We start from the raw sequence: 23,297 nt of genomic DNA, 5'->3' as shown, positions 1-23,297 counted from the left end.
CCCCTGAAATCTACAGATGGAGCATGGAACCTATGCCTCCTGGTAACACAAACTGGTAGCGTATTACTAGCGCACGGGAAGAGAAAAACCGGCACTTCCCCGTCAAACCGAGACGCCAGTGTCAAGGAAAAGTTACCTTACCATACCAAGGGAGATAACTCCCAGTGACATGCTGTTTAGCTGCACGTAGCTGCCCCCCCGTTCAATAATGCATATACCCAGGTCCCCCCTATTGCCCAATATTTACACAGCAACAGATCCCGTTGGCCTATTTTAGTGGTGTTCCATGATCTTTACATGGTTTCATAAAGTTTCATAAAATTCTGGGAATCTCAGTTTATTTACTGAGTGAAAGGGTGGGAGTTGGGGTATCGTTTTAAGGTACAGTAAATCCACTGACCTGCATACGCATATCAAAAAATCGGAGGGCTAACCGACATCCCAGTCTCCACCCACCCAACAAGAGTACAATTTTAAACCTGGTCAAACAATTAATAAAAGAACTAAAGCTACATTACGCACGCTTACCTGATCAGATATGTTAAGTTTACTTTAAATTCTTTTGTGCTTGTGCTGTTTTATGAATCCTGGTCGATTAGTTTTGATTTGGAGTGGCCTCCGTGGCTCAGTTCGTTAGAACGCTAGCGCAGCGTAATGACCCAGGGCCTTCTTACTAATGCGGTCGCTGTGAGTTCAAGCCCAGCTATTGCTGGCTTCCTCTCCAGCCGTAAGTGAGAAGTTCTACCAGCAACCTGCGGATGGTCGTGGGTTGTTGCCTGGCTCTTCCCCGGTTCCTCCCACCACAATGCTGGCCTCCTTTGTATAAGTGAAATATTCTTGAGTACGGCGTAAAACACCAATCAAATAAATAAATGAATTTGATTTGGTTCCTGGATATAACCAATATGCAGGTAGAAATCCTGACAAGTTTGATTTAATTAGCTGAACAGCGAATTTGAATCAGAAGATGCCACTCGATATGAAGAAGTATGTATGTATGAGTGTGGTTTTACGTCGCCCTTTTTGTCAGTCATACATGCATGATGACGAGGAGTCATTAGGTGTGTGTACATATACTGTGTCTTCTTGTGGCCATGCCGCCAATTTGCTGCTACCACTGAAGTACCATGCCAAAGACACCAGCCATGGCAACACATCCAGTCACATTAAACCGACACCGGACCACTCGGTCGCCAAGCAAGACAGCAAGAAGTACCTTTATTGGTATGACGCGACCCAGGTTTGATCCCAGGTTTCACTCTAGCCATTAAGTACCGAAGCGGTCATAATACAACATCTCATTTACATGATATTTAGCTCTAACATTTCGGGTTTTGACCCCAGGTCTCCCAACTGTGAGGCGGGCGCTCTGGCCATTAAGCCACCGAGGACGTCAATATGAAACTTTCACTGGTATCATTGGCTTATTAGGGTATAATTCCACCGTTGGAACAGGTCAGGGGGGCGGCGGGGCTAAACGCATAGAAGCCTGTGTGCGTCGCACAGGCTCTAAATGTCAGTCTGGTCTGTTGGTGGTAGTGATGTAAAGCGAACGTTGGGAGCGATTTATGGACTATGTATTCAGGTACGTGGCAACACTGGCGCGGGGCGAACTTCCACAAGTTACGACAAAGTAAGTGCTGGCTGTACGAAAATTTCCACGGGATTGTTCGTTTTCGTTGCTTTTTTTATTCCTTCCAATATAAGCGTACTCTGGCCAGTGGATTTAGTGGTTTGTCGTTGTATCTTTTAAACAATTAGCTCGTACTTTGCGGGAACTTGATGGAAGTTCGAAATCGAAACGTGGAGGACATTGCTTCGAATTGTTTCGATTAAAAAATAATTTAAACGGCTAAATTACTGATACAAGATGATCTACCGATGTTGTCTTTGACGTTTCTGCACTTCTGATGAATTCGGGATTCAGTGTATCTCAAATATATGGACTGATTGGCGTTGTAAAGTGAGCGCTACCCCACTAGCCTTTGAGCCATCTCGTGGTCTTAGTTTCGTATCATGTCAGGACCACTAGAGGAGTGCCTCGATCTTGATATAATTGAAAACTGCTGACTGTTGCTCTTAACAGTGTGCTTGTATGGTATGGTAATCACCAAATTTCCTAACCATTTCCTCTATGCATAAACGATCCTCGCCACAACAATTTGCTATATAAATAGGACAAAGCGAATTGAAATAAAAAGAAATAACTATTTTATAGCACATAAATATTTACATTTTTGCCTCCTGCCATGGTATTCTGACATAGTAGCCTAATGCTTTGGCCTGTCAAACCAAAGTATAATCTTCACTTCTCCGGTGGCCATATTCAGCCCAGTCTGTTTATCTTCATAAATAGCCCGCCATCAGCTGCACAGAATAACGTCTCATGACTTCACCATGAACCGTTCATTCCGAGGGATTCTTTTTACAGCCATATTTGAGCATGATCTTGTGAAGGTGGTCACTCGTCATGTTGGCGCCACATATAACTATGGCAACGTTAGAGAATCGGGAGAACACTGCTAGGTTGTTTGTGTACGCCGCTACGGCCGCTCCTGCAGCGCCCTCTACCACCTGCAAGAGAAAACAAAGGGGCGTAAGTCGTGGGAGGATTTAGTTTCACAGCAGCTTTCCTTCAAATCTGATTCTTCTTAATCTGGGTAAAGTTTTACGTTTTTCCGGAGAAAGTCACTTGTGGAAATGCATAATATACCTCCGTTTTTGTTTAAAACGGAGCCGTACTAACATTCTGAGTTTGGGTGAGTTGTAGTTTGAAAATTACACAGTATATCTATATGGGATAATTGTTAACAGAAGTTCATACAAATATCATAATGAGAAGTTTCAACATCTGTATCAGTAAAATATTATACATTATTATATTCTATAATAAACTGTCACAATATAGAAAAACAGTACTTACCTTGTGATGTTTGTCCAGCATGAAATAAACGGCTTCTGCAATCTGTTCTTCAGTAACCAACAACCAATCGTCTACGTGTTTACGGCACAGTTCAAAGGTCACCTGAATATTAAAATATTTGTGGTTCATAAGGCTTCAATAAGCCGGCAAATATTCGTGGTTCATAAGGCACCAATTAGCTGCTAAATATTCGTGGTTCATAAGGCCCCAATTAGCTGCTAAATATTCGTGGTTCATAAAGCCCCAATTAGCTGCTAAATATTCGTGGTTCATAAAGCCCCAATTAGCTGGTAAATATTCGTGGTTCATAAGGCCCCAATTAGCTGGTAAATATTCGTGGTTCATAAGGCCCCAATTAGCTGGTAAATATTCGTGGTTCATAAGGCCCCAATTAGCTGGTAAATATTCGTGGTTCATAAAGCCCCAATTAGCTGGTAAATATTCCTGGTTCATAAGGCCCCAATTAGCTGGTAAATATTCGTGGTTGTAAACCAACACATGCGTACAAAAATGATACAATTTAATCTGCTTTACATGAACAAAAAAAAATTCTACTAATTATTGGTCTATGCGTCGAAACAGACACTCGTTTGCCAGTCGTCAACCAATATTGGACGTTCTGGCTCAATAATCGCAAGGCCAATTTCTGAAACCACATTTTACTCAAACCAAAGAACTAGGAGAGTATATCTAACGTTTAAAATTAAAGTTTTCAATGGTGATGGAGAGACGCAAGGAATATTCTAGACCAATGAAATCAGCACCCAAATCGTGCAAGATGCTGGACTAATGTGTATGTTCTGTGTATCTCTGTTGTGAGACTAATCTATTGTAGCTTATTGTGCGTGTATATGATGCTTACTGAATCGTCTTCTATGCCTCCCTTGGTGCCGTCAGACAAAGTGTCCCCTGACTCCTCAAACACGATCTTCCCGGCCCTCACACTTTCATACATGACCTTTGTCAGCTCTGGTTGACAGCCAAACACCTTGAGAAAACAATGCATGAAGTGGTTTGTTTTATTCAACAATAATTGTTTTAGTCTTGTCACGAGAAATATAGAGGCCGGAACACAGACGATACAGAGAAGTGCTGCCTCACTGAATAATCATGGCGAAGACACCAGGTATCAATGAGGCTCCATAGAGTCATAAAACAAATGCATATTGACACCACGAAGGAATATACTTGGTCTAGTCAGTACTTCTGAGCAAGTATTTCATTGTTATTCAAACTCAAGAAATTTTCATTTGTATAGGCTACTGTTGGTGCAGGAAACCAGTGCTCTGCATAAACCAACCTCTTTTGACAAGTTACTTACGAACTTTCCCACGAACAAGGAGAGCGGGGTGATTCAAAAATTCCCTATCCACGACAGGGATTGAACTCGAAACTCTTCTGTCTTAGTATCTTAACCACTCGATTCCATGCCGACTTTTGAATGCTTGACCCAACGCCAGATTAAACTCACATCCCCCAAAACGACAGTTTATAGGCTAATAACAATTCTAGTGCTTAAACAAGGCGTGGTTACACCAATGATAACAGTCGGCTGATTAAGGATAAACCCGGGAACTGACGCTTAATGTTTACCTTTATATTTGGGTTTATGGCCTTCAGGTATGAGGCTATTCCACTGATTAAACCTCCTCCACCTACAGATACCAAGACGGCGTCAACCTCTGACAAATCCTCGTAAATCTCCATTCTGTCAACCACAAATATGAAAATTATTGTTTATTTTTTGTTTAGAAATAACGTTTTGTCAAAATAATTTTGTTTACAATGCATTCTCTTTTTCCACAAAGGTAAGCTACAACTTTATGTACTAAACTTATAGTCTATACAAGGTGAGAATAGATCCTGCAATGTACAATTTGAGATGATCATTCGTAAAAGATTAAATACCTGTCATTATCAAAAGGTTTCACAGCAATTACATAAAATCTTTTTGGCTTTTTTCAATTCATGGCGTTGAAGGTCGAATAAACGATGTCAAAATATGAAAACCTTTATTCAAAGTCGATGTGACCACATAATCACGTGAAGTACATATACATATGAAGCCGAATGTAGACAACTCACCCAATTGTCCCCAGTCCGGCCACAACATCGACGTCATTGTATGGTGAGATGAAGGGAATTCCCTTCTCCTGATGAAAAACATGGAGACATCCAGTTATAAACTATGTTTTGTGTTTTTCCTTTTTATATAAGTGTATCAGAAAAAGATTTTGTACCCTACCATCTCTTGTGGTATTTCGCATATAATTTCCCACATAAATTCTACTACACATCTGTGGAAAATATGCTCTGAATTCTGCGTCGCTAACATTTGTAGTACGATTCGCCCACCAAAACAACATTAGCTTCACGGATGTTGGGTGAGGTTTGCAAATCAGATGGAAAATTAGATTTTACCTCAGAGAGCCTGCGGGCCTCGTGCTCTGTGTCCACCACGTCTAACCCATGAAGAACCAGATTAGCATCGTAAGCTTCTAACATCTTCTTCTTGGCCAGACTGACGTTCTCTGGTGTAAACACCTGGATAGGGATTCCTAACCTCTTCATCGCTATCGTCTGTGGTCAAACAGAGATGTACATTTGATTATTTATTTGTACTTTTAATTAATAATTTTTTTTTACTTATTGGTGAAATAGAAAGTGGGCTTGAACTAAGAACTAAGACTAAAACAGATGACAACTTTGTTAATTGTTAGACTCGAAAACTTGGTCTGTCAGGGTACCGATTTTTAAAAGGGACAAGGAGACAGAAATAAAGGCTCACACATCCTAGAGCGTGGTTGCCCGACGACGCTGCCACTGCCCCTTTGCTCTTTAGCTCTGAGTCACTCTCTAACAGAACACACAGCTTGTTGTAAGCGCCCCGAACTTTGAAGGAGCCGGAAAACTGCTCGCTCTCTGAAAAACAAGAATGACAGTGTCTTGAATACTTCTGTAGCTTTGTCTGATTTGTTTATTTATTTAATTATTTGATTGTTGCTTAATTACACGATGATGGCCAATTTTAGTGGTGGAGAAAACCACGAACTAGTATCGCCACCACTACTATGATAAGGAAGGAAGTTTTCAGTTATACAAAGGCGGTGAGTTTTAGGGGCCGAGGAAGCTATATATGAACTATTGGTATGCTACCAACGATTTTTCCACCTCACCATGTCATCATCAATGCCCTGTGAACAATGAGAACGCGGAGATCCACATATACTATGGGTATTGGACTCTGTCCCCGGAAGTGTGTTCTAGTGAATAAAAGACAAAAGTCTTCAACATTCGGGCCTCAGCTGTATATGTTTTTCATATATAAAATAACTCTTCCTAACACAATGAAATTTTAAGCTATGTTCTCTATGGATTCGTCGCTAACGCATTTTAAGGACATTTCTCATCTTTGACATTTTTGAAAAGCAATAAGTGTAGGTTACTCAATGATTCACGTAAACAATCACAAAGACCACATCTGATTGGAATAGGATTCAATGTGAATGCATATACAAATATAAGAACTTTGCATTGGATCTGTTCACCCCACCTGGCACTCCACAGAGTTCTCAGTCCGGTGTTCACCGTTAACTGGTGGAGACCAGACTTACACAGTCCGAAGACTGTGTAAGTTACATAAGACTTATGTAAATCAATGCATCGAAATAGACATTCGCTTACCAGCCGTCAACCAGTAAGGATGTTCCAGATCAATAATCGCAAGGTCAATCCCCAACGCAATAAACCACAAACCAGCAAACCAGGTTTAACACAAACCACCAAAAAACTAAGAAAGTATATAAAGTACGAAAATAGGACGGAATCATGCAAAAAGAAGTAATCAAGAGGTTTTATTGATGTTAGAAAGGCGCAAGGCGACTGAGTAAAATCAGTATTCAAACTGTGCACCATACCAGAATATCAGTTGTCAAGAACAAAATATGCATCTCAGTTACGCTTTGATAGAACCGTTCATATTTCCAACGTGGCGATCTAGTTCAACACGATGAATATACAGCTGCTAGCCGTATAACACACACACGTAACTTGTCGAATATACAGTATATCATGTGCATGCTGAACAATTCCAGTTTAGTAAACGCAGCGTTTGTTGTGAGTTGAGTAAAGAAGAGACCAAGATCACAAGTATAACAGTATTGTTCTGATGAACTTCACGTATCGATATCTGTGAGCATATTCGCGTGAATCTGGAGGCGCTCAGATTCAGAAATGTTCTTCATTTTCTGCCCAAATAACGCCTCAAAACACAACATTACTTTATCTAACTCTTTCCCTTACCATTTATTGTAATGTTAAAATTCCATTAATTGTATGCACCTATATGTATCAATCGAACGATTGTGCATTACAAGTCGGTAAAGTTCATTTAAAATTTCAAACCAGGAGAACTTACCCATCTTGAGATAAACATTCGGGCCATTTTTGTTCAATTTTGTCAGAAATGGAGAGAAATCTAAGGGCGTTCTCCGAATGTATTGTTGAATCCGGTTTTTAGCGGCAACAATATCGCTCTGAGTGACGTTCTGAGACATGGTCCTGAAAGAAACCGAGGAAAAAAAAACCGAAACGGTTTTAATTATTTGTCTTAATGCTGCAATTGTCAAGAATAAAGGAAGTCTACAATCCGATGGATCAATGATGCTGGTAATACAAATACATTAAAGCAATGTAACTTCCGGTGAAGCTCAAACATCGGGCTCAGAGAATCTTTGTAGTCCAAGTCCACTGGTATCGTAAAAATCAGTTTTTTTGTGGCACTTACATAACTCATTCTACCTCAAATGAAAATAAGCGATCAGAGAAAGCTAACGCATTTGTAAATAACATGCTCTTAAACCATTTTTAATTAACATTAAAGAACTGCGGGTGGAGAATAAAGGGAAATGTAGACAGACTCTCATAAACTAAGCTTGTTTATTGGAACGTTCAAGTAGAGAATGTACAAATTTACACCTGAACACATGTCAAATAACACCTACGCATGGCCCTTAATGACAGAAACTGCCCATACATTACATACATACAATAAAAAGTATTTTACAAGAGCATAGTTAGGAATACATATGTACCATTTGAAACAACCTTACTTTAAGTCTTCGTGTAAAGGTAAAGAAGTTTGCCTGTGACAAAATAGTACCGGTAACAAATAAATAACTTACCTGTATTAGTGAAGATGAGTGGGTAACGAGTAAGGTCCAGTCAATCTCTGTCTCACAAATCACAGGCTGTAATGTGTCATCTTTTCCAATTCAGGGTTTATATACATGCCAACGTTTAAAAACTCCATCTGTGTCCTGGTGGGGAGGTACCATTAAGGTAAAGGTGACATCTTGATGCCCTAACAGGCTTCTCCGCATACTGCAACTGTTGTAACATTCCGTGATAACAACAGCAACACCTAGACCTGTCAGCTCCCCGCCTCTTGCTTTGATAGCTGTTCATTTGCCGCCTGACTTAATTGTTATATTGTTATTTTATAAATGTTACTCTATCCCACATATATATTCACCAAGATAGAACCGGCTTTTAACAATAATGTAGCACATGGATATATCCATGGAGTCAAGAAGTAATATTAAAAAAACAGGCTGTAATGTTATTGACACCGGTAGTATTATAGATATATTAGTATTCTGCGTTCAGTAGTCTATTTAACGTTTCATTGATGTAGCTTTCTGTATAATGTTTCCATTCTTCCTTCGGTCATATTCACTTAACTACCACTTAGCTGTTTCCATTTTCCCTTTAGGTCATATTCACTTAAATGCCATTTAACTGTTTCCATTCTTCCTTTAGGTCATATTCACTTAAATGCCATTTAGCTGTTTCCTTTCTTTTTTTCGGTCATATTCACTTAACTCCCATTTAGCTGTTTCCATTCTTTTTTTCAGTCATATTCACTTAACTACCATTTAGCTGTTTCCATTCTTTTTTTCGGTCATATTCACTTAACTGACATTCATTTGTTTCCATTAAACCACTGATCTTCCTGAACTTGAAGTGAAACACAAATTTAGGGAATTGCATTGATTGATACATCGTTCATCCAAACAATCACTTTGTCATTCAGTCAATAGAGTGTTGACGGGCGCACACGATTACAGTTATTCCATCAATCAAAATCCGTTCACTATAGAGACAAGCTACAGAACGTCCCATTCGTTAATAGTATTCAACACTGATTGCGGAACCCTCGCTGAGTGAGTGAGTGAGTGAGTGCCTGGGGTTTAACGTCGTATCAACAATTTTTCAATCATATGACGACGAGGCACCCTCGCTGAAGGTACGCTCAAAAACATAAGCTATTAAATTTAACAGATTGTTGTCTGCAGTAGATTATTCTGTTAAATTTAGCCCAAATGTTCTGTTTTTTAACACAAAGATTGTAATACACTAACATGATAATAAGTTGAACAGAGCATAATACTAGTAATAAAAGAATACGATCTAGCATCACTCAGACAACAGACTTTCTGATAAAATGAACACATTATTTCTTTTTGGTGCAGGTGAATTTCTCGTTAGCCCTGCTCCCCTCTCCATTACCCCAACCCCCCCCCCCCCAACCCCCAGGCCCACCCCCACCCCTTGACCTACTTCTCCTTCAGAGGGGCAGGAATAGAGGTGGGTAAGGAACACCTGTCGCACTGTTTTGTGTCCGTTTACCGTACCTACAGTGAGTGAACAATTATTGGTTTGGTTGAGTTTTTATTTCATTATTTATTGGAGTCCGACGACAGAAAAAGTTTGAAATGGCTCTAATTTTTCAAATAATACTTCAATTCACCTCAATATCAAACCTTACACATATGCAACTTACAGCAATTGCAATTATCGTAATCCACACACCGGTTTCAAGGCAAGCCTGTTACCACTGGACCAATGCGGTCAATGCGTTACATACCACGAAATATTATGGCGAATGTAGAGTTTCTTTGAACTTCCAAACTGTTTCATTTTTTCAATGTATAAACATATGATTGCTTGAACCAACGCGATACTTCGTTAAGGCTTACTAATGCTTCACTAATACCAAATATGTGGAAAAGATTTTGGTTCACATAATCATATTTTTATATGAAGGGAATTCCCTCAGGAAAATGTCTTAAAATAGCAAAATCTACTTTTACCTTTTGATGAAACAAAAAGTATAGATCGCATCACTCAAGTTTTCCACATACAGGTTCTTGAGTAACTGTACTTTATATTCTAGTAAGTTTTACTTGTTTGTTTACATGCAGAAAATTACATCTCACTGCTGCACCGAAGTGGGACAATTTCCTATGTAGTTACAAGGGGTCCTTTTGCCGTACTGTAACCATGGAGGTTTTGCTTTATTCCATTCGACCTTCATGGTGTAACAAAGCATTGTGCTGTCTCATTTCTAATTTTTTGCCTCCGATGATGCTGATTTTCTGAGGTAAAGGACATGTATAGAGCACAGATCGCAACACATTTTGTTTCCCTGCTAGCTTTTGCATTCCAGAAAGTTTTCGGCATAATGCCCGAACACAAATCGGCCCAATGCAAAAATATTTCACCCTGTATTCTGACAGGATTGTAAGTGTGCGGGAGCAGTTTGTTACTCATATATGTATAGAAATAGTTGCCAGAATTAATTTTATTTCGGTATATATGTGGAGTTATAAGGAAAGTGGTGTTTTAATTTAGTTTGAAGACGAAGAAAGTTGAAATAATAAAAAATGTACAGCAGATATCATATTCAGCAGATTTATTCCTTATTATTTGTAATTCTCTTCGGCGACCTGCGGATGGTCGTGGGTTTCCCCCGGGCTCTGCCCGGTTTCCTCCCATCATAATGCTTGCCGCTGTCGTATAAGTGAAATATTCTTGAGTACGGCGTAAAACACCAATCAAATAAATAAATAAATAAATAATTCTCTTCAGTTCGCACGGTTATAAGGCATGCTTTAAAATGATGCCCATCAGATGGACGTTGAAATGTATACATAAAGATGTGGTTTATATGGACAGGATGGATGTACAGACACGACATTGTGACAATACAATGCATTCGGCATTGTATAAAATACGGTATAGAAATCACAATAAATCCACAACTGATCATGCTCATTTGTTGACCTGATTGTTGTGTCACGACATGATCTCACACATGTTGACGAACACGTTGACCACTCGTATCGTCATCACCGATTTCACCATGACTCCTCGGCGTCTTTACCTGACAAACATAAACATAAACTATAAACTGTTCTGAAACAGTTTTCTGCTACTCAGTTTTAATTATACAGATCTTACAGATTTTGGTTAGTAAAGTCAATTCTAATGTTGAAATCTTTTGTGTGGCACATATTTTATCTTGTGAATAAATAGTGTGCTTTGTACTTTCGAATGATCTACGTCACATTCTTAAATTACTAATTACGGGTAATTAGCACTCCACCTCGATGCAATGACCCAGGAACCTCCCATCAATGCCGTCGTATTCCTAGAAGAGCAATATTCTTCTGTGATTTGTCGACCGATAACATGCACGTTTCAATACCAGCGTTCATTTTCAGTAATTCGTATTCAAAGTGTTTCAGTATACATCCACAAGCCCTTGCCGAGATGAAACAAAGTCTGCATTTTTCCGGATTTATTTCCCTAGCGTTTGTAGCACAGTTTGTAGCACAGTAATTTCGTTAATGTTTGTAGCACAGTTTGTGAAACATAGTTCTTTGACATTCACTTCTTATATTTGCTTTCGCGATTTGTCAAAAAAAAACAAAAAAAAAAAAACAACAACAACTCATAAGTGCTTCCCTAGGAAAACATTCTGAAAAAGTGAGCAACAACCTTAATGTGGTCTAATTAAATACCAGTCCAAGAGTTGTCAGGAAACATTTCAGCATATGGCGGAAACAAGCAGTGTATCAAGCCACTCCCGACAGGAAGTGTCTTCTATCAGAACTCATTGGACAGACCAGTCGGCAAGGGTTTCCTATCATATACACACACAAATATGTGACAGTGTGTATCTTTCAGCTGGGAAAAAGAATGTCCATGCACAGAATTTAGGCAGATGACAACCAGCAAAGCACCTGATGTGAGTTAAAGGTGGTGCTGTAGTTGTTGTTGTTGTTACTATTTTGTTATTTGAAATAGTGTTTTTCTTGTTCGATGGTGTACATTTGAAACACGCATGCGTGGCAGCTTGTGACCACAAATCAGCCATTTTTCTTATGCTTCTTACAGCGCATGTGCCGGTCTCTACGCTCGCTTTACATCACTAGACAAGCTTAACTTTTGGAGCTTTAGCGACTCATGTGGGATTATATGACCAGTCCTCATCACTCGTGTCCTGGCGAGGAAATATTTAATCAGCATTCATAGTTCATGTACAAAGAATTTTTGGAAACGAAGGTTGAGACAGAGTTTTTGTTTTTTCTGAGATCCCTTCCTGCCCCATCCCCCTGACCCGAGTGATCTAGGCGTTGCTCAAGATTTCTTTTTGCGCATGTATTGTAAGTAGTATACATTTTTCTTATCTTTTTTCCAATTTGTTAAATAAATAAAACTTAAATTTCAAAGATATTTATTTACAACTGGCATAATACTTACATTTGACACTTCAGATATAGTACTTATGTCACCTAAGTACAACCAGAAGGGAGGTAAAGATATTATTAATTAATACTGAATAAAAACTTAATCAGGTTTTATTATTCAAACCAAGATTATATAGTATAGAAATGATGGAACTTCTTACACCAACTTTGCTTTGTCAAACTTTTGTAGAATCTCAATTTTGCAGAAATGTGAAACCTCCTCCTACCACATCACATAAGGTGCTTTAACACCGCTATAACAAAAGTCTCAACCCATAAGCGTATTCTTATGTAAATCCCGAATTCTCTAAATCCTTAATCATTCTGATTTGTACTACACTTCACAAACACACGGCTGTGTCTCACATTTAAAATAAAAGAAAGCTAAAAAAATAAGGTAAGGTTCATCATACAGACAAGAAACAAATACTTTCAATATTTACTTTTTCACATTTCTTGTAAAAGTGTTGAAAGGCTTTCAAATATTTTAAATTGTAGTGGGCTTTATTAGCCATACTGACGGTATCTTGGAACTTTGACGTCACATCACCTTTTTTTCCTGATATTCACCTGAGAGAAAGAATTTTTGGGAACATTATTTCAGTAATATTTTATTCATGGGTAAAAAGAGTTATTCCAACATTAGAGTTGGAAAAAACTTCCTTTGACGTCTGTGTCCCTAAACTGATAATATGGTGCATAAAACCCAACTTAAAATTCACATTTTTGAATGCCTTTAGCTCTTTTCACAGGTATAAGTATATTTATTCATAGTTTTAAGCGGTCTATTTAGTGATGCCCACTCCGATTTTTAGAGGACTTTCCTTTAACAATGACAGGTATTGTAGGTATATATTGCTCATTTATGTCAAGTCATCACCAGGTGAGTTAAAGCGATGTTCACGTCATATATACACAAACCCTTGCAAAAGGAATGGGTTTCCAGCACTGTTTGTCAGGCATAAGTCCTTCACTTTTACTTCTAATACGCTGTTTTATAAAAAAAACTGTCTAATGTTAAGGACAGACCCTAAATGTTTACTCCAGGAGATCTCTGTGAAAAAGTGATCAGCAACTTCGTGCATCAATTACATATCCTGAATAGTGTGACAGAAAATCCCAGAGGTATCGGAAAACACTTTAGTACCCATACTGCGGGTCGAAAGACACAAAAAGTACACAAGTGCATGACACAACCGTTCCAAACATGATTGCTATCTCAGTACCGCCCACACGAACTGTATCACAAATAAGTTAATTAGATCTTTGTCTCAATTCACTTCTACACATGAATTAATATTTCACACTTCAAGAGATCACATCCAGCTGTTTGTAGCAAGAAATACACCACTTGTAAAAGCACACCACATCGTCCGTTTACTCCATGGGCTTGTCCTTACTCCCATATTTGAGCATGATCTTGTGAAGGTGGTCACTCGTCATGTTGGCGCCACATATAACTATGGCAACGTTAGAGAATCGGGAGAACAAGGCTAGGTTGTTTGTGTACGCCGCCACGGCCGCTCCTGCAGCGCCCTCTACCACCTGCAAGAGAAAACAAAGGGGCGTGGGAGGATTTAGTTTCAGGACGGCTTTATTTCATGATCTAATACTTCTGTGTCTGAACAAAATTTGACATTGTTCAGGGCAAAGCCATTTGAAATACAGAAAACGCTTCTGTTTTTGTTGAAGACGGCGGTGTACAAAATGTGTAATTGGTATCGACCTTGGTTAATTTTACGTTTGAAAATTTCATAGTGCACACCTACATTGGGACATTGTTGGAAGAGCGTTATCTCCTTGAGAGACAGTTATCATGAAGATAGCTTTTAATATCTAATATATATTGTTATAATAAACTGCCACAATAGATTAAAAGAGGACTTACCTTGTGATGTTTGTCCAGCATGAAATAAACGGCTTCTGAAATCTGCTCTTCAGTAACCAACAACCAATCGTCTACGTGTTTACGGCACAGTTCAAAGGTCACCTGAATAAAAGATAACACTCGCATGCTTCAAAAAAAGGGTAAAGCCTTTAGCTACGCTACGACCGCGGCACCAAATTCAGCAGACATGGTATAAACTATTGAACAATCGTAATGGCTCACGCCTTGTAGACAAAGAAACATACAGACAATTCGAACAAGTGAACATTGTATGCAGTAATGTGAATGTAACTCAAACAGTTAAAAACTAACATATAAGGGTACAAAAATAATAAATTTTAGGCTACTTTCCATGAATAAATACAAATTTAATAATAAAAAGTTTGACTCAAACCACCAAAGAAATATTAAAGTATATAATATACGAAATTATAAGACAGAATAATCCAAGGAGAAGCAGTCAACAGTTTTTAATGACGATGAAAAAATGCAGAATTCTGTTCTAGGCCAATGAATGAAATCAGTATCCAGATCGTGTACCACGTTAATATGTATGTACCATGTATCTCTGTTGCGCTTTGATTGCGACTGTTCACATATCCAACGTGTTCGAGCTGGATAATTAGAGTTGGTAAAAAATGTCGGTTATTGTGCGTGTATATGCTACTTACCGAATCGTCCTCGATGCCTCCCTTGGTGCCGTCCGACAAAGTGTCCCCTGACTCCTCAAACACGATCTTCCCGGCTTTCACACTTTCATACATCACCTTTGTCAACTCCGGTTGACAGCCAAACACCTTGAGAAAACAAACGATGAATATAGTGATTCGTTTTATTCAAAAATACGCCTAATCGTTCTTTAGCCGAGGTATCGGTCATATCACGAGAGATATAGAGGCCGGAATATACACGATATAAACAAGTATTACCTGAATGGATCATCACGGCAAAGACACCAGGTGTCAATGAGGCTCCGTGGAGTCATAAAATAAATGCATACAGACACAACGTAGGAAGATACTTGGTCTAGCCACTATTCTGAGCAAGTAATTTCATTGTTGTTTAAACCCATACTTATGAAATTTTCTCTTATAGGTTACTATGTTTGCAGGAAACCAGTGCTCTGGATAAACCAACCAAACGTTTAGCAAGTTACTTGCGAACTTTTCCACGTGTGATATACAGATATGCACACCACACTAGTGGGAGACAACCGGACGTCAACGATCCGTTTGACAGCCACGCGAGCCTCTTCGATCGCATATTGTCAAAAAGACTTCTACAAACAATGAGGGCGCAGGATCCAAAAATTCCCTGTCCAGAGCAGGCATTGAACTCTTAACTCGTCTATCCTAGCGACCGAAAGACAAACGTCTTATCCCATTGGGCCCGATGTACTCCCTGGTGACTTCTGAACTCTCATGTTTGACCCGACACAGGATTGAACGCGCTTCCACAAACAAGACGCTAATAAAAAATTTGTGTATATAGTGCTTAAACAAGGCGTGGTTACACCAATGATAACAGTCGGCTGATTAACGAGGGACAAGCCCGGGAACTTACGCTTAATGCTTACCTTTACATTTGGGTTTACGGCCTTTAGGTAGGAGGCTATTCCACTGATTAAACCTCCTCCCCCTACAGATACCAAGACGGCGTCAATTTCTGACAAGTCCTCGTAAATTTCCATTCTGTCACCAAAATACATGAAAATTATTGTTTAATTTTTTGCTTAAAAATACCATTTAATCAAAATGATTTTCTTTGCAATACATGATCTTTTGCAGCAAAGGTAATCTAGACTTTATGTACTAAACTTACAGGCTATACAAAGTCTGAATAGCGGCTGCAATTTAAAAGTTGTGAGAATCAGATGTAAAAGATCACATAATTTAAAAAAGATTGTCAAGAATGCAGCAATAGGTTATAATATGTTTACTCTCTCTCTCTCTCTCTCTCTCTCTCTCTCTCTCTCTCTCTCTCTCTCTCTATATATATATATATATATATATATATATATATATATATATATATATATATATATATATATATATATATATATATATATATATATATATAGCCGAATATAGAGAACTCACCCAATTGTCCCCAACCCGGCCACAACATCGACGTCATTGTATGGTGAGATGAAGGGAATTCCCTTCTCCTGATGAAAAACACGAATATATCCATTTATAACACGTGTTTTGTTTTGTCTGTAAGTGTATCAGAAAGAGGTTTCTCTCTTGTTCTACATCTAATGTTGGTTCACATTTAAATTCGCACAGTCTACTCAATCTGCGGAAAATATGCTGAATTCTGTTAGGTTCTTTGTTTTTTTAACACCGCATAATGTAAGCGTCTCCAAAATTTGTCGTACGTTTCGTTCACCATAACAAGAATAGCTTCACGGAGATTTGCGGTATTTACGACAATTTTCTAAAACAAAGAGACTTAACGCTGATTGCTTGTTGGATGAGGCTGCCAAATTAGCTGCAAAATTACATTTTACCTCAGAGAGCCTGCGGGCCTCGTGCTCTGTGTCCACCACGTCTAACCCATGAAGAACCAGATTAGCATCGTAAGCTTCTAACATCTTCTTCTTGGCCAGACTGACGTTCTCTGGTGTAAACACCTGAATAGGGATTCCTAACCTCTTCATCGCTATCGTCTGTGGTCAAACAGAGATGTACATTTGATCATTTATTTGTACTTTTCATTAATAATTTTTATTTATTGGTGATTCGGGCTATGAATAGTTTACTAATATAACGAAAGTTAAAGTTAGAGACTGGGCTTGTAATCTGCTATGTCTGTGAGCCAAGATATTCCAATAGATGACAGCTTTGTTAATTATTATACTGAAAATCCCTGGCACACTTATCAACTTGGTCAGTCAGAGTACAAGTATTTAAGAGGGACAAGGAGAAAGGAATAAAGACTCACACATCCTAGGGCGTGGTTGCCTGACGACGCTGCCACTGCCCCTTTGCTCTTCAACTCTGGGTCACTCTCTGACAGAACACACAACTTGTTGTAAGCGCCCCGAACTTTGAAGGAGCCGGAAAACTGCTCGCTCTCTGAAGATCAACAACGACAATGTCTTAAATAGTTATGTAGCTTTGTTTGATTTGTTTATTTATATAATTACTTAATTGTTCCCTAATTATAAAATGGTGGTCAATTTTAGTAGCACTTTACTACTATGATAAGGAAAGTTTTCAGTTATACAAAGGCGGTAAGTTTTAGGGTTGGAGGAAATCACGAACTAGTAGCGCCTTACCACTATGATAAGGAAGGAAGTTTTCAGTTATACAAAGGCGGTGAGTTTTAGGGGTGGTGAAAACTATATAAGAACTACTGGTATTACAGTGTCAGCACTCTACATCAGCTGGTAAGAAACCTGCTGTGTTACTGCAGGACCTGGTATGATTCGGTACACGTGTACTTCTACAGTGTAAATTAGGCCTGCATAGCCTTCTGGTAAATATGTGCGACGAAATATTCAGGCCAATATACTGGGTATCGATAGATTAGGGAATATCGTGAAAATATATAAGTGCGAAACTTGAGCTTTCTTGGGAAAGGTTTAACGAGTGGAGTCACTGTTATTGTTTCTTCGGATTTGTTTCTAGTGTGGACTAGCGCTGAAAACCTCTGTACCGATCGCTGGTTTACGCAACGACGTTTAAACGTAACACTACGCAGTGGCAGGCCGATACGGGGATTCGTTTGATTCGTTTAAATCGTGTAAACCGGATAAACGAAGGGTGTAGATCGGGTTCGGCTTTTCGAAGAAAAAAAACCCCCAAAACAAATGCAAACGATTTACGGGAACGGTCCCTAAGACAATAGCGATTTCACACGATTTCATCATAATGCCCCATGAACAATGAGAACGCGGAGATCCGCATATTCCCTGTCTATGGTGAGTATTGAACCCTGTCACCTAGAAAAACACAAGCATCTTCGACATTCGGACCTTAGCTGTATTTATTTTTCATACCGTATATAAAATAACTCGGCCTAACAGAAAAAAACACTTTTACGCTATGTTTTGTAGGGATTCATCGCTAACATTTTAGACGGACATTTCTCGCCTTTGACATTTTTGAAAAGTAATAAGTGCAGGTTACTCAGTGATTCATGTAAACGACGACTAAGACCACATCTGAGTGGAACAGAGTTCCATGTGAATACATTTAAGGGCTTCACTTTGGATCTGCTGACTCCGTCTGATACTCCACAGAGTTCTCAGTAACCACTTCTATCCACCGTTAACTGGTGGAGGGAATTCCAACCGATGTACACTTTGATACTGGTGTAAACGCACACGCAGCTCGTTGCATATTCATTAAATTTTGTGCATGCTGAATACTTCCAATTAAGTGTACGCAACGTGTGCTTTGTGTACGCAGCGTCTGCTTTGTGTACGCAACGTGTGCTTTGAGCTCAGTAAAGAAGAGATCAGGATCACAAATATGAGCATACTGTTCTGATGAACTCCATCTCTTGATAACTGCAAGAATATCTTCGCGAGAATCTGGAGGCGTTCAGATTTACAGTCGTACTTTATTTTCGGCCCAAACAATGGCTCAAAAACATAACATTACTTTATCTAACTCTTTCCCTTACCTTTTTGTCATGTTAAATCTAATAAAATTCTAATAATTGTATATACCTATGTATCAATCGAACGACTGACCATTATAAGCCCGTTACAAATCTGTAAAGTTTATTTAAAATTGCATTCCAGGAAAACTTACCCATCTTTAGGAAAACATTTGGGCCATTTTCGTTCAGTTTTGTCAGAAATGGAGAGAAATCTAAGGGCGTTCTCCGGATGTATGGCTGAATCCGGTTTTTAGCGGCGACGATATCGCTGAGAGTGACGTTCTGAGACATGGTTCTGAAAGAAAACGAAGAAAAAGGGACATTGTTTTATTATTTGTCTTAATGCTGTATGTGTCTGTATAAAGGAAGTCTAGAATCTGATAGAGCAGTGATGCTGATGTTACAAATACATAGCAAGAATCTAACTTCCGGTGAAACATCAGGTTTAGAGACTCTTTGAAGTTTATGTCCATTGAAGTTTATGTCCATTTTTTTTTTTTTTGTTTTCCGGCAGTTTTGTGCATCCGTCTCAGTTCAAATGAAAATAAGTGATCAGGGAAAGCTAACGCATTTGGAAATAACATGCTCTTAAACTATTTTTAATTAATGTTATAGAATTGCTGGTGAGGACTAAATGCAAATGTAGAAAGACTCCCTGTAAATATGCTTGCTTATTACAACGTCGAGTAGAGAGTGTGCAAATTTACAGCTTAACGCAAAGCCAGACACATGCCGATATGCGTAGCCCTTAATGACAGAAGTCTACAAACTGTCTATACATTGCATATATGCAATAAAAAGTATTTATAAGAGTACATGCATATGAATGGAAACTGCTTTACTATCAGTCTTCATGCAAAGGGAGGAATTTTCCCCATCACAGAATACTTGTAGATATCAAACAAATACATAACCTACCTGTATTAGTGAAGGTAAGTGGGTAACGCGTAAGGCCTAGTCAATCTCTGTCCCACAAATCACAGGCTGTAATGTGTCATCTATTCCAACGCCGGGTTTATATGCATGCCGATGTTTATTAACTCCATCTGTGTCCCCGTGGGGAGGTACCGGGAAGGGACTTGACGCCTTCACAGACCTCTCACCATACATATATACTGCGACTGTTGTAATATTCCGCGATAACAACAGCAACACCTGCTAACTCCCCATCTCTTGCTTTGATAGCTGTTCATTTGTTGCCTGGTTTAATTCTTCTATTATTATATTGTAAATATTGGTCAATCATACACGTGTATATTTACTTAAACAGCACTGACATAGGTCTGCATAAGTAGGGTAGCGTATGTCAATATCTGTTCTTAAATAGTACTGAAAAGAAAATAGCATGTAAGGGTCTTTATATCGGTGGAATACAGATGGAATAGAGTTCTTCGTTGGTCGTTGGTCCATCCATTTTCACTGAAGAATTTTGATTTAGGCCTATAGGCCCCTACATGTATCATGTGTAGTTGTCAGTATTATGGGGGGTGGGGGTCGGAGTGCCTTAAGTCAACCACCGAGTTAATTCGTCCATGTGTTTACATTCGTCCACTGAAGTTCTTGAGCTTGTGAAACAACATTGGAGGACGTTGTTTAATAAATCGCCCATCCAGCTAAAACTCAATCTGTCATTCAGTCAATCAAAGACTGATACGAAATACTACTGTCGTCCCATGCCCAAAGATCATTCGTATTCGTTATGCACTGACCGTAGGGCCCCTGATGATGGCACGGGACTTTCCCTGAGTTCTGTTCCTCTGCCCACTATACCTTGTGATAACTACATACCCCCCCCCCCCCCCCCTCTGCATGGAGAGGGGCAGGTATAGAGGTGGGCAAGGAACACCTGGCGCCCTCTGCTCGTCAACTTATCATATACTGAACAATGATTTGTTCCGCTGTAGTTATGATTTGGAGGCTTAAAAGCCTACCATACAAATACAGTTTTTAGTATGGAAGGGACTACTTTCACAAATAATACCAAAATACCCTTAACACTCAGACCGTAGGCCTACATAAATTACACGACAGCGTCAAACTTTGGTCTACAGAAAATCCACGTCTTTCGCCTCACTGCGGGAAACGCACAGAAGTATGGCATTTGGAGTCCTGAACTCATTTTGTTGTTTCGGTTTAAAGTTCAAACCATCCAAAATGTATAAAGCATATATCCTTTTCATTAGTTCTTATTCGCCTGAATTTGTGATTACTGACTTCCGTTTTAAAGGTAGGCCTATATATTTTATTAACATATATAACGCTTCTATCTACATCGCTTTGGGGGCCTCCGTGGCTCAGTCGGTTAAAGCGCTAGCGCAGCGTAATGACCCAGGAATCTCTCACCAAGGCGGTCGCTGTGAGTTCAAGTCCAGCTCATGCTGGCTTCCTCGCCGGCCGTACGTGAGAAGGTCTGTCAGGTACCTGCGGATGGTCGTGGGTTTCCCCCGGGCTGTGCCCGGTTTCCTCCCACCATAATGCTGGCCGCCGTCGTTTAAGTGAAATATTCTTGAGTACGGCGTAAAACACCAATCAAATAAATAAATAAATACATCGCTTTGGGGGGGGGCGGTTGATTCAGCGTCAATCCTGGGTCGGCTCACACCTAAGACCTTAACAGAGGAAGGTGTAGCTTCCTTGCTTGACGTTCAGCATTAAAGGGATAGTGCAACGACTGGTTGACCCGTATGAATACAATGGTTCGGGTGGGGCGGTTCACTTGCCTTTGGTAAATCGTCTCAGTGAAGCAGCACTTGATAAAAAAGCGATGGAAATCCTGCAAGAAGGAGGCACATCACATGCACTTTTACGGACCCCTTCGTTGTCATACATGTTGTATGACTGAAAAATTGTTAAGTACGACGTTAAACCCAAAATACTCACTGTCCACATCGGACTGCAATATGCAATTATTCGGCACTCTCTGAAAATGGCACTCTCCCTCGGCTCATCTCTTTGTTATCGACTCTCATCGATTTATTTAATTGGCGTTTTTTTACGTCACTCAAGAATCGTTGCATTTGTTTATTTCTTGCACGTTGTGCATCAATCGTAGGAAACCCCCCATCGACTCAAGCTGATCAGTTTAATGTGATATTTCATTGTTCAGATTGGCGTCGTCTTTGATTTATTTATTCATCTATTTGATAAGTGCTTTACGCCGCACTGAAGTATCATGCCGAAGACACCAAACACTGACACCCCTCCCAGTCACATTATTCTGACACCGGGCCAGCCAGTCCTGATTCCTTGCTCTAATCTCTACATGTTGAGTGCCAAACAAATACCATTTTTAATGTCTTAGGTATAGCCCGGCCCAGATTTGATCCAGGTCTACCGACTGTAAGGCGGACGCTTAAACCGTTATATCGGGCACCGAAGGGAGACGGCGACAAACCGTGTATAGATATGGATTTGGAAGGTTTTACGTCGCACTCAACAATGCTTCAGTCACATGACGAAAAACAAAACGTGTCAAAAAGACTATCTTGTGCGTAACTATAACGCCGCCGTAAAGTCTACCTTTCATACACCACTATACATATACTATAACGGCTGCTAAACAGCCGCATTTTCACACAAAATTGTAGAGAAAAGCAAGAAATTCATAAGGAAATTCATAATTTTAAATGTCTGACACACACAATCTCATATTTAACAGCTTTGTACTTGCGAAACTCAGGAATTGTATAACTGTTATTTTCTTTTATTTTGTTTATCTGATTGGTGCATGTTTTACGCTGTACTCAACAATATTTCATTCATATGACGACGATCAGCATTATGGTGGGTGGAAGTTGGGCACAGCCAGTGGGGGACCCTACGACCACCCGCAGGTTGCTGGCAGGCTTACTCACATACGAACTTGTTATTTTCAGTCCGTTGCTTTAGAAACTAGAATTCTGAATGCTCGTCCTAGTATAAATTGAACGTATTTTATAACCACGTGAACCCGCCCGCTAAATTTTGAATCCCTGTGTAATTCACAGTTTTGTAGTGATGTCATAGCTGCTCCGAGCCAATCATCAGCACGTTCTTTGATCACGTGAACAGAGTACTGGAGATAAAAACAAAGCGAATTTAACCCTCCTCAGACAGGCACAGACGAAAATTTTAGTATAAGAAACGAAAAATCTAGCTTTTTGGTCAGAAACTCTTTCTGAAATAGTAATCAAGATGTACATGTATAGCTTTCTGATATGATAGTTCCAACGTCCTCTAGAGCTCTAAATTTTAGCAATCGGCAAAAATTAGCATTTCGCCCATTTAGCTCCATGTT

The 23,297-nt window shown here is 39.4% G+C and overlaps 2 protein-coding genes across 2 annotated transcripts; both read right to left on the bottom strand.

The window, feature by feature from the left end:
• Window positions 1-2,406: 2,406 nt before the first annotated feature.
• LOC135477792 (L-threonine ammonia-lyase-like) lies at window positions 2,407-7,479 on the bottom strand. The gene is made up of 8 exons (XM_064757995.1): window positions 7,341-7,479; window positions 5,712-5,845; window positions 5,345-5,503; window positions 5,009-5,076; window positions 4,517-4,631; window positions 3,786-3,911; window positions 2,924-3,025; window positions 2,407-2,574 (listed from the first exon to the last, which is right to left on the bottom strand). The coding sequence occupies exons 1-8, from the start codon at window positions 7,477-7,479 to the stop codon at window positions 2,407-2,409; spliced, it is 1,011 nt and encodes a 336-aa protein (XP_064614065.1).
• Window positions 7,480-13,896: 6,417 nt separating this feature from the next.
• LOC135477789 (L-threonine ammonia-lyase-like) lies at window positions 13,897-20,036 on the bottom strand. The gene is made up of 9 exons (XM_064757991.1): window positions 19,940-20,036; window positions 19,174-19,316; window positions 17,354-17,487; window positions 16,920-17,078; window positions 16,507-16,574; window positions 15,984-16,098; window positions 15,079-15,204; window positions 14,408-14,509; window positions 13,897-14,064 (listed from the first exon to the last, which is right to left on the bottom strand). Exons 2-9 carry the CDS (start codon window positions 19,310-19,312, stop codon window positions 13,897-13,899), a joined length of 1,011 nt encoding a protein of 336 aa, XP_064614061.1. The 5' UTR covers window positions 19,313-19,316; window positions 19,940-20,036.
• Window positions 20,037-23,297: the final 3,261 nt, after the last annotated feature.

The sequence above is a fragment of the Liolophura sinensis genome, chromosome 11, assembly GCF_032854445.1.
Source record: "Liolophura sinensis isolate JHLJ2023 chromosome 11, CUHK_Ljap_v2, whole genome shotgun sequence".
In the NCBI taxonomy this organism is placed as follows: Eukaryota; Metazoa; Mollusca; class Polyplacophora; order Chitonida; family Chitonidae; genus Liolophura; species Liolophura sinensis.
The sequence above is the reverse complement of the archived record's forward strand: the minus strand, read 5'-3'. Positions and strand labels throughout refer to the sequence as shown.

Excerpts from the sequence above, each read along its gene's own strand:
- LOC135477792 (XM_064757995.1), bottom strand. The coding sequence starts at position 7,479 with ATGTCTCAGAACGTCACTCAGAGCGATATTGTTGCCGCTAAAAACCGG. Across the intron at positions 5,846-7,340 it reads GAATGTTTATCTCAAGATGG|AGAGCGAGCAGTTTTCCGGC; the intron begins GTAAGTTCTCCT and ends CTTGTTTTTCAG. Across the intron at positions 5,077-5,344 it reads AGGCCCGCAGGCTCTCTGAG|GAGAAGGGAATTCCCTTCAT; the intron begins GTAAAATCTAAT and ends GTTTTTCATCAG.
- LOC135477789 (XM_064757991.1), bottom strand. The coding sequence starts at position 19,312 with ATGTCTCAGAACGTCACTCTCAGCGATATCGTCGCCGCTAAAAACCGG. Across the intron at positions 16,099-16,506 it reads GCCGGGTTGGGGACAATTGG|AATGGAAATTTACGAGGACT; the intron begins GTGAGTTCTCTA and ends TTTTGGTGACAG. Across the intron at positions 15,205-15,983 it reads CCGTAAACCCAAATGTAAAG|GTGTTTGGCTGTCAACCGGA; the intron begins GTAAGCATTAAG and ends TGTTTTCTCAAG.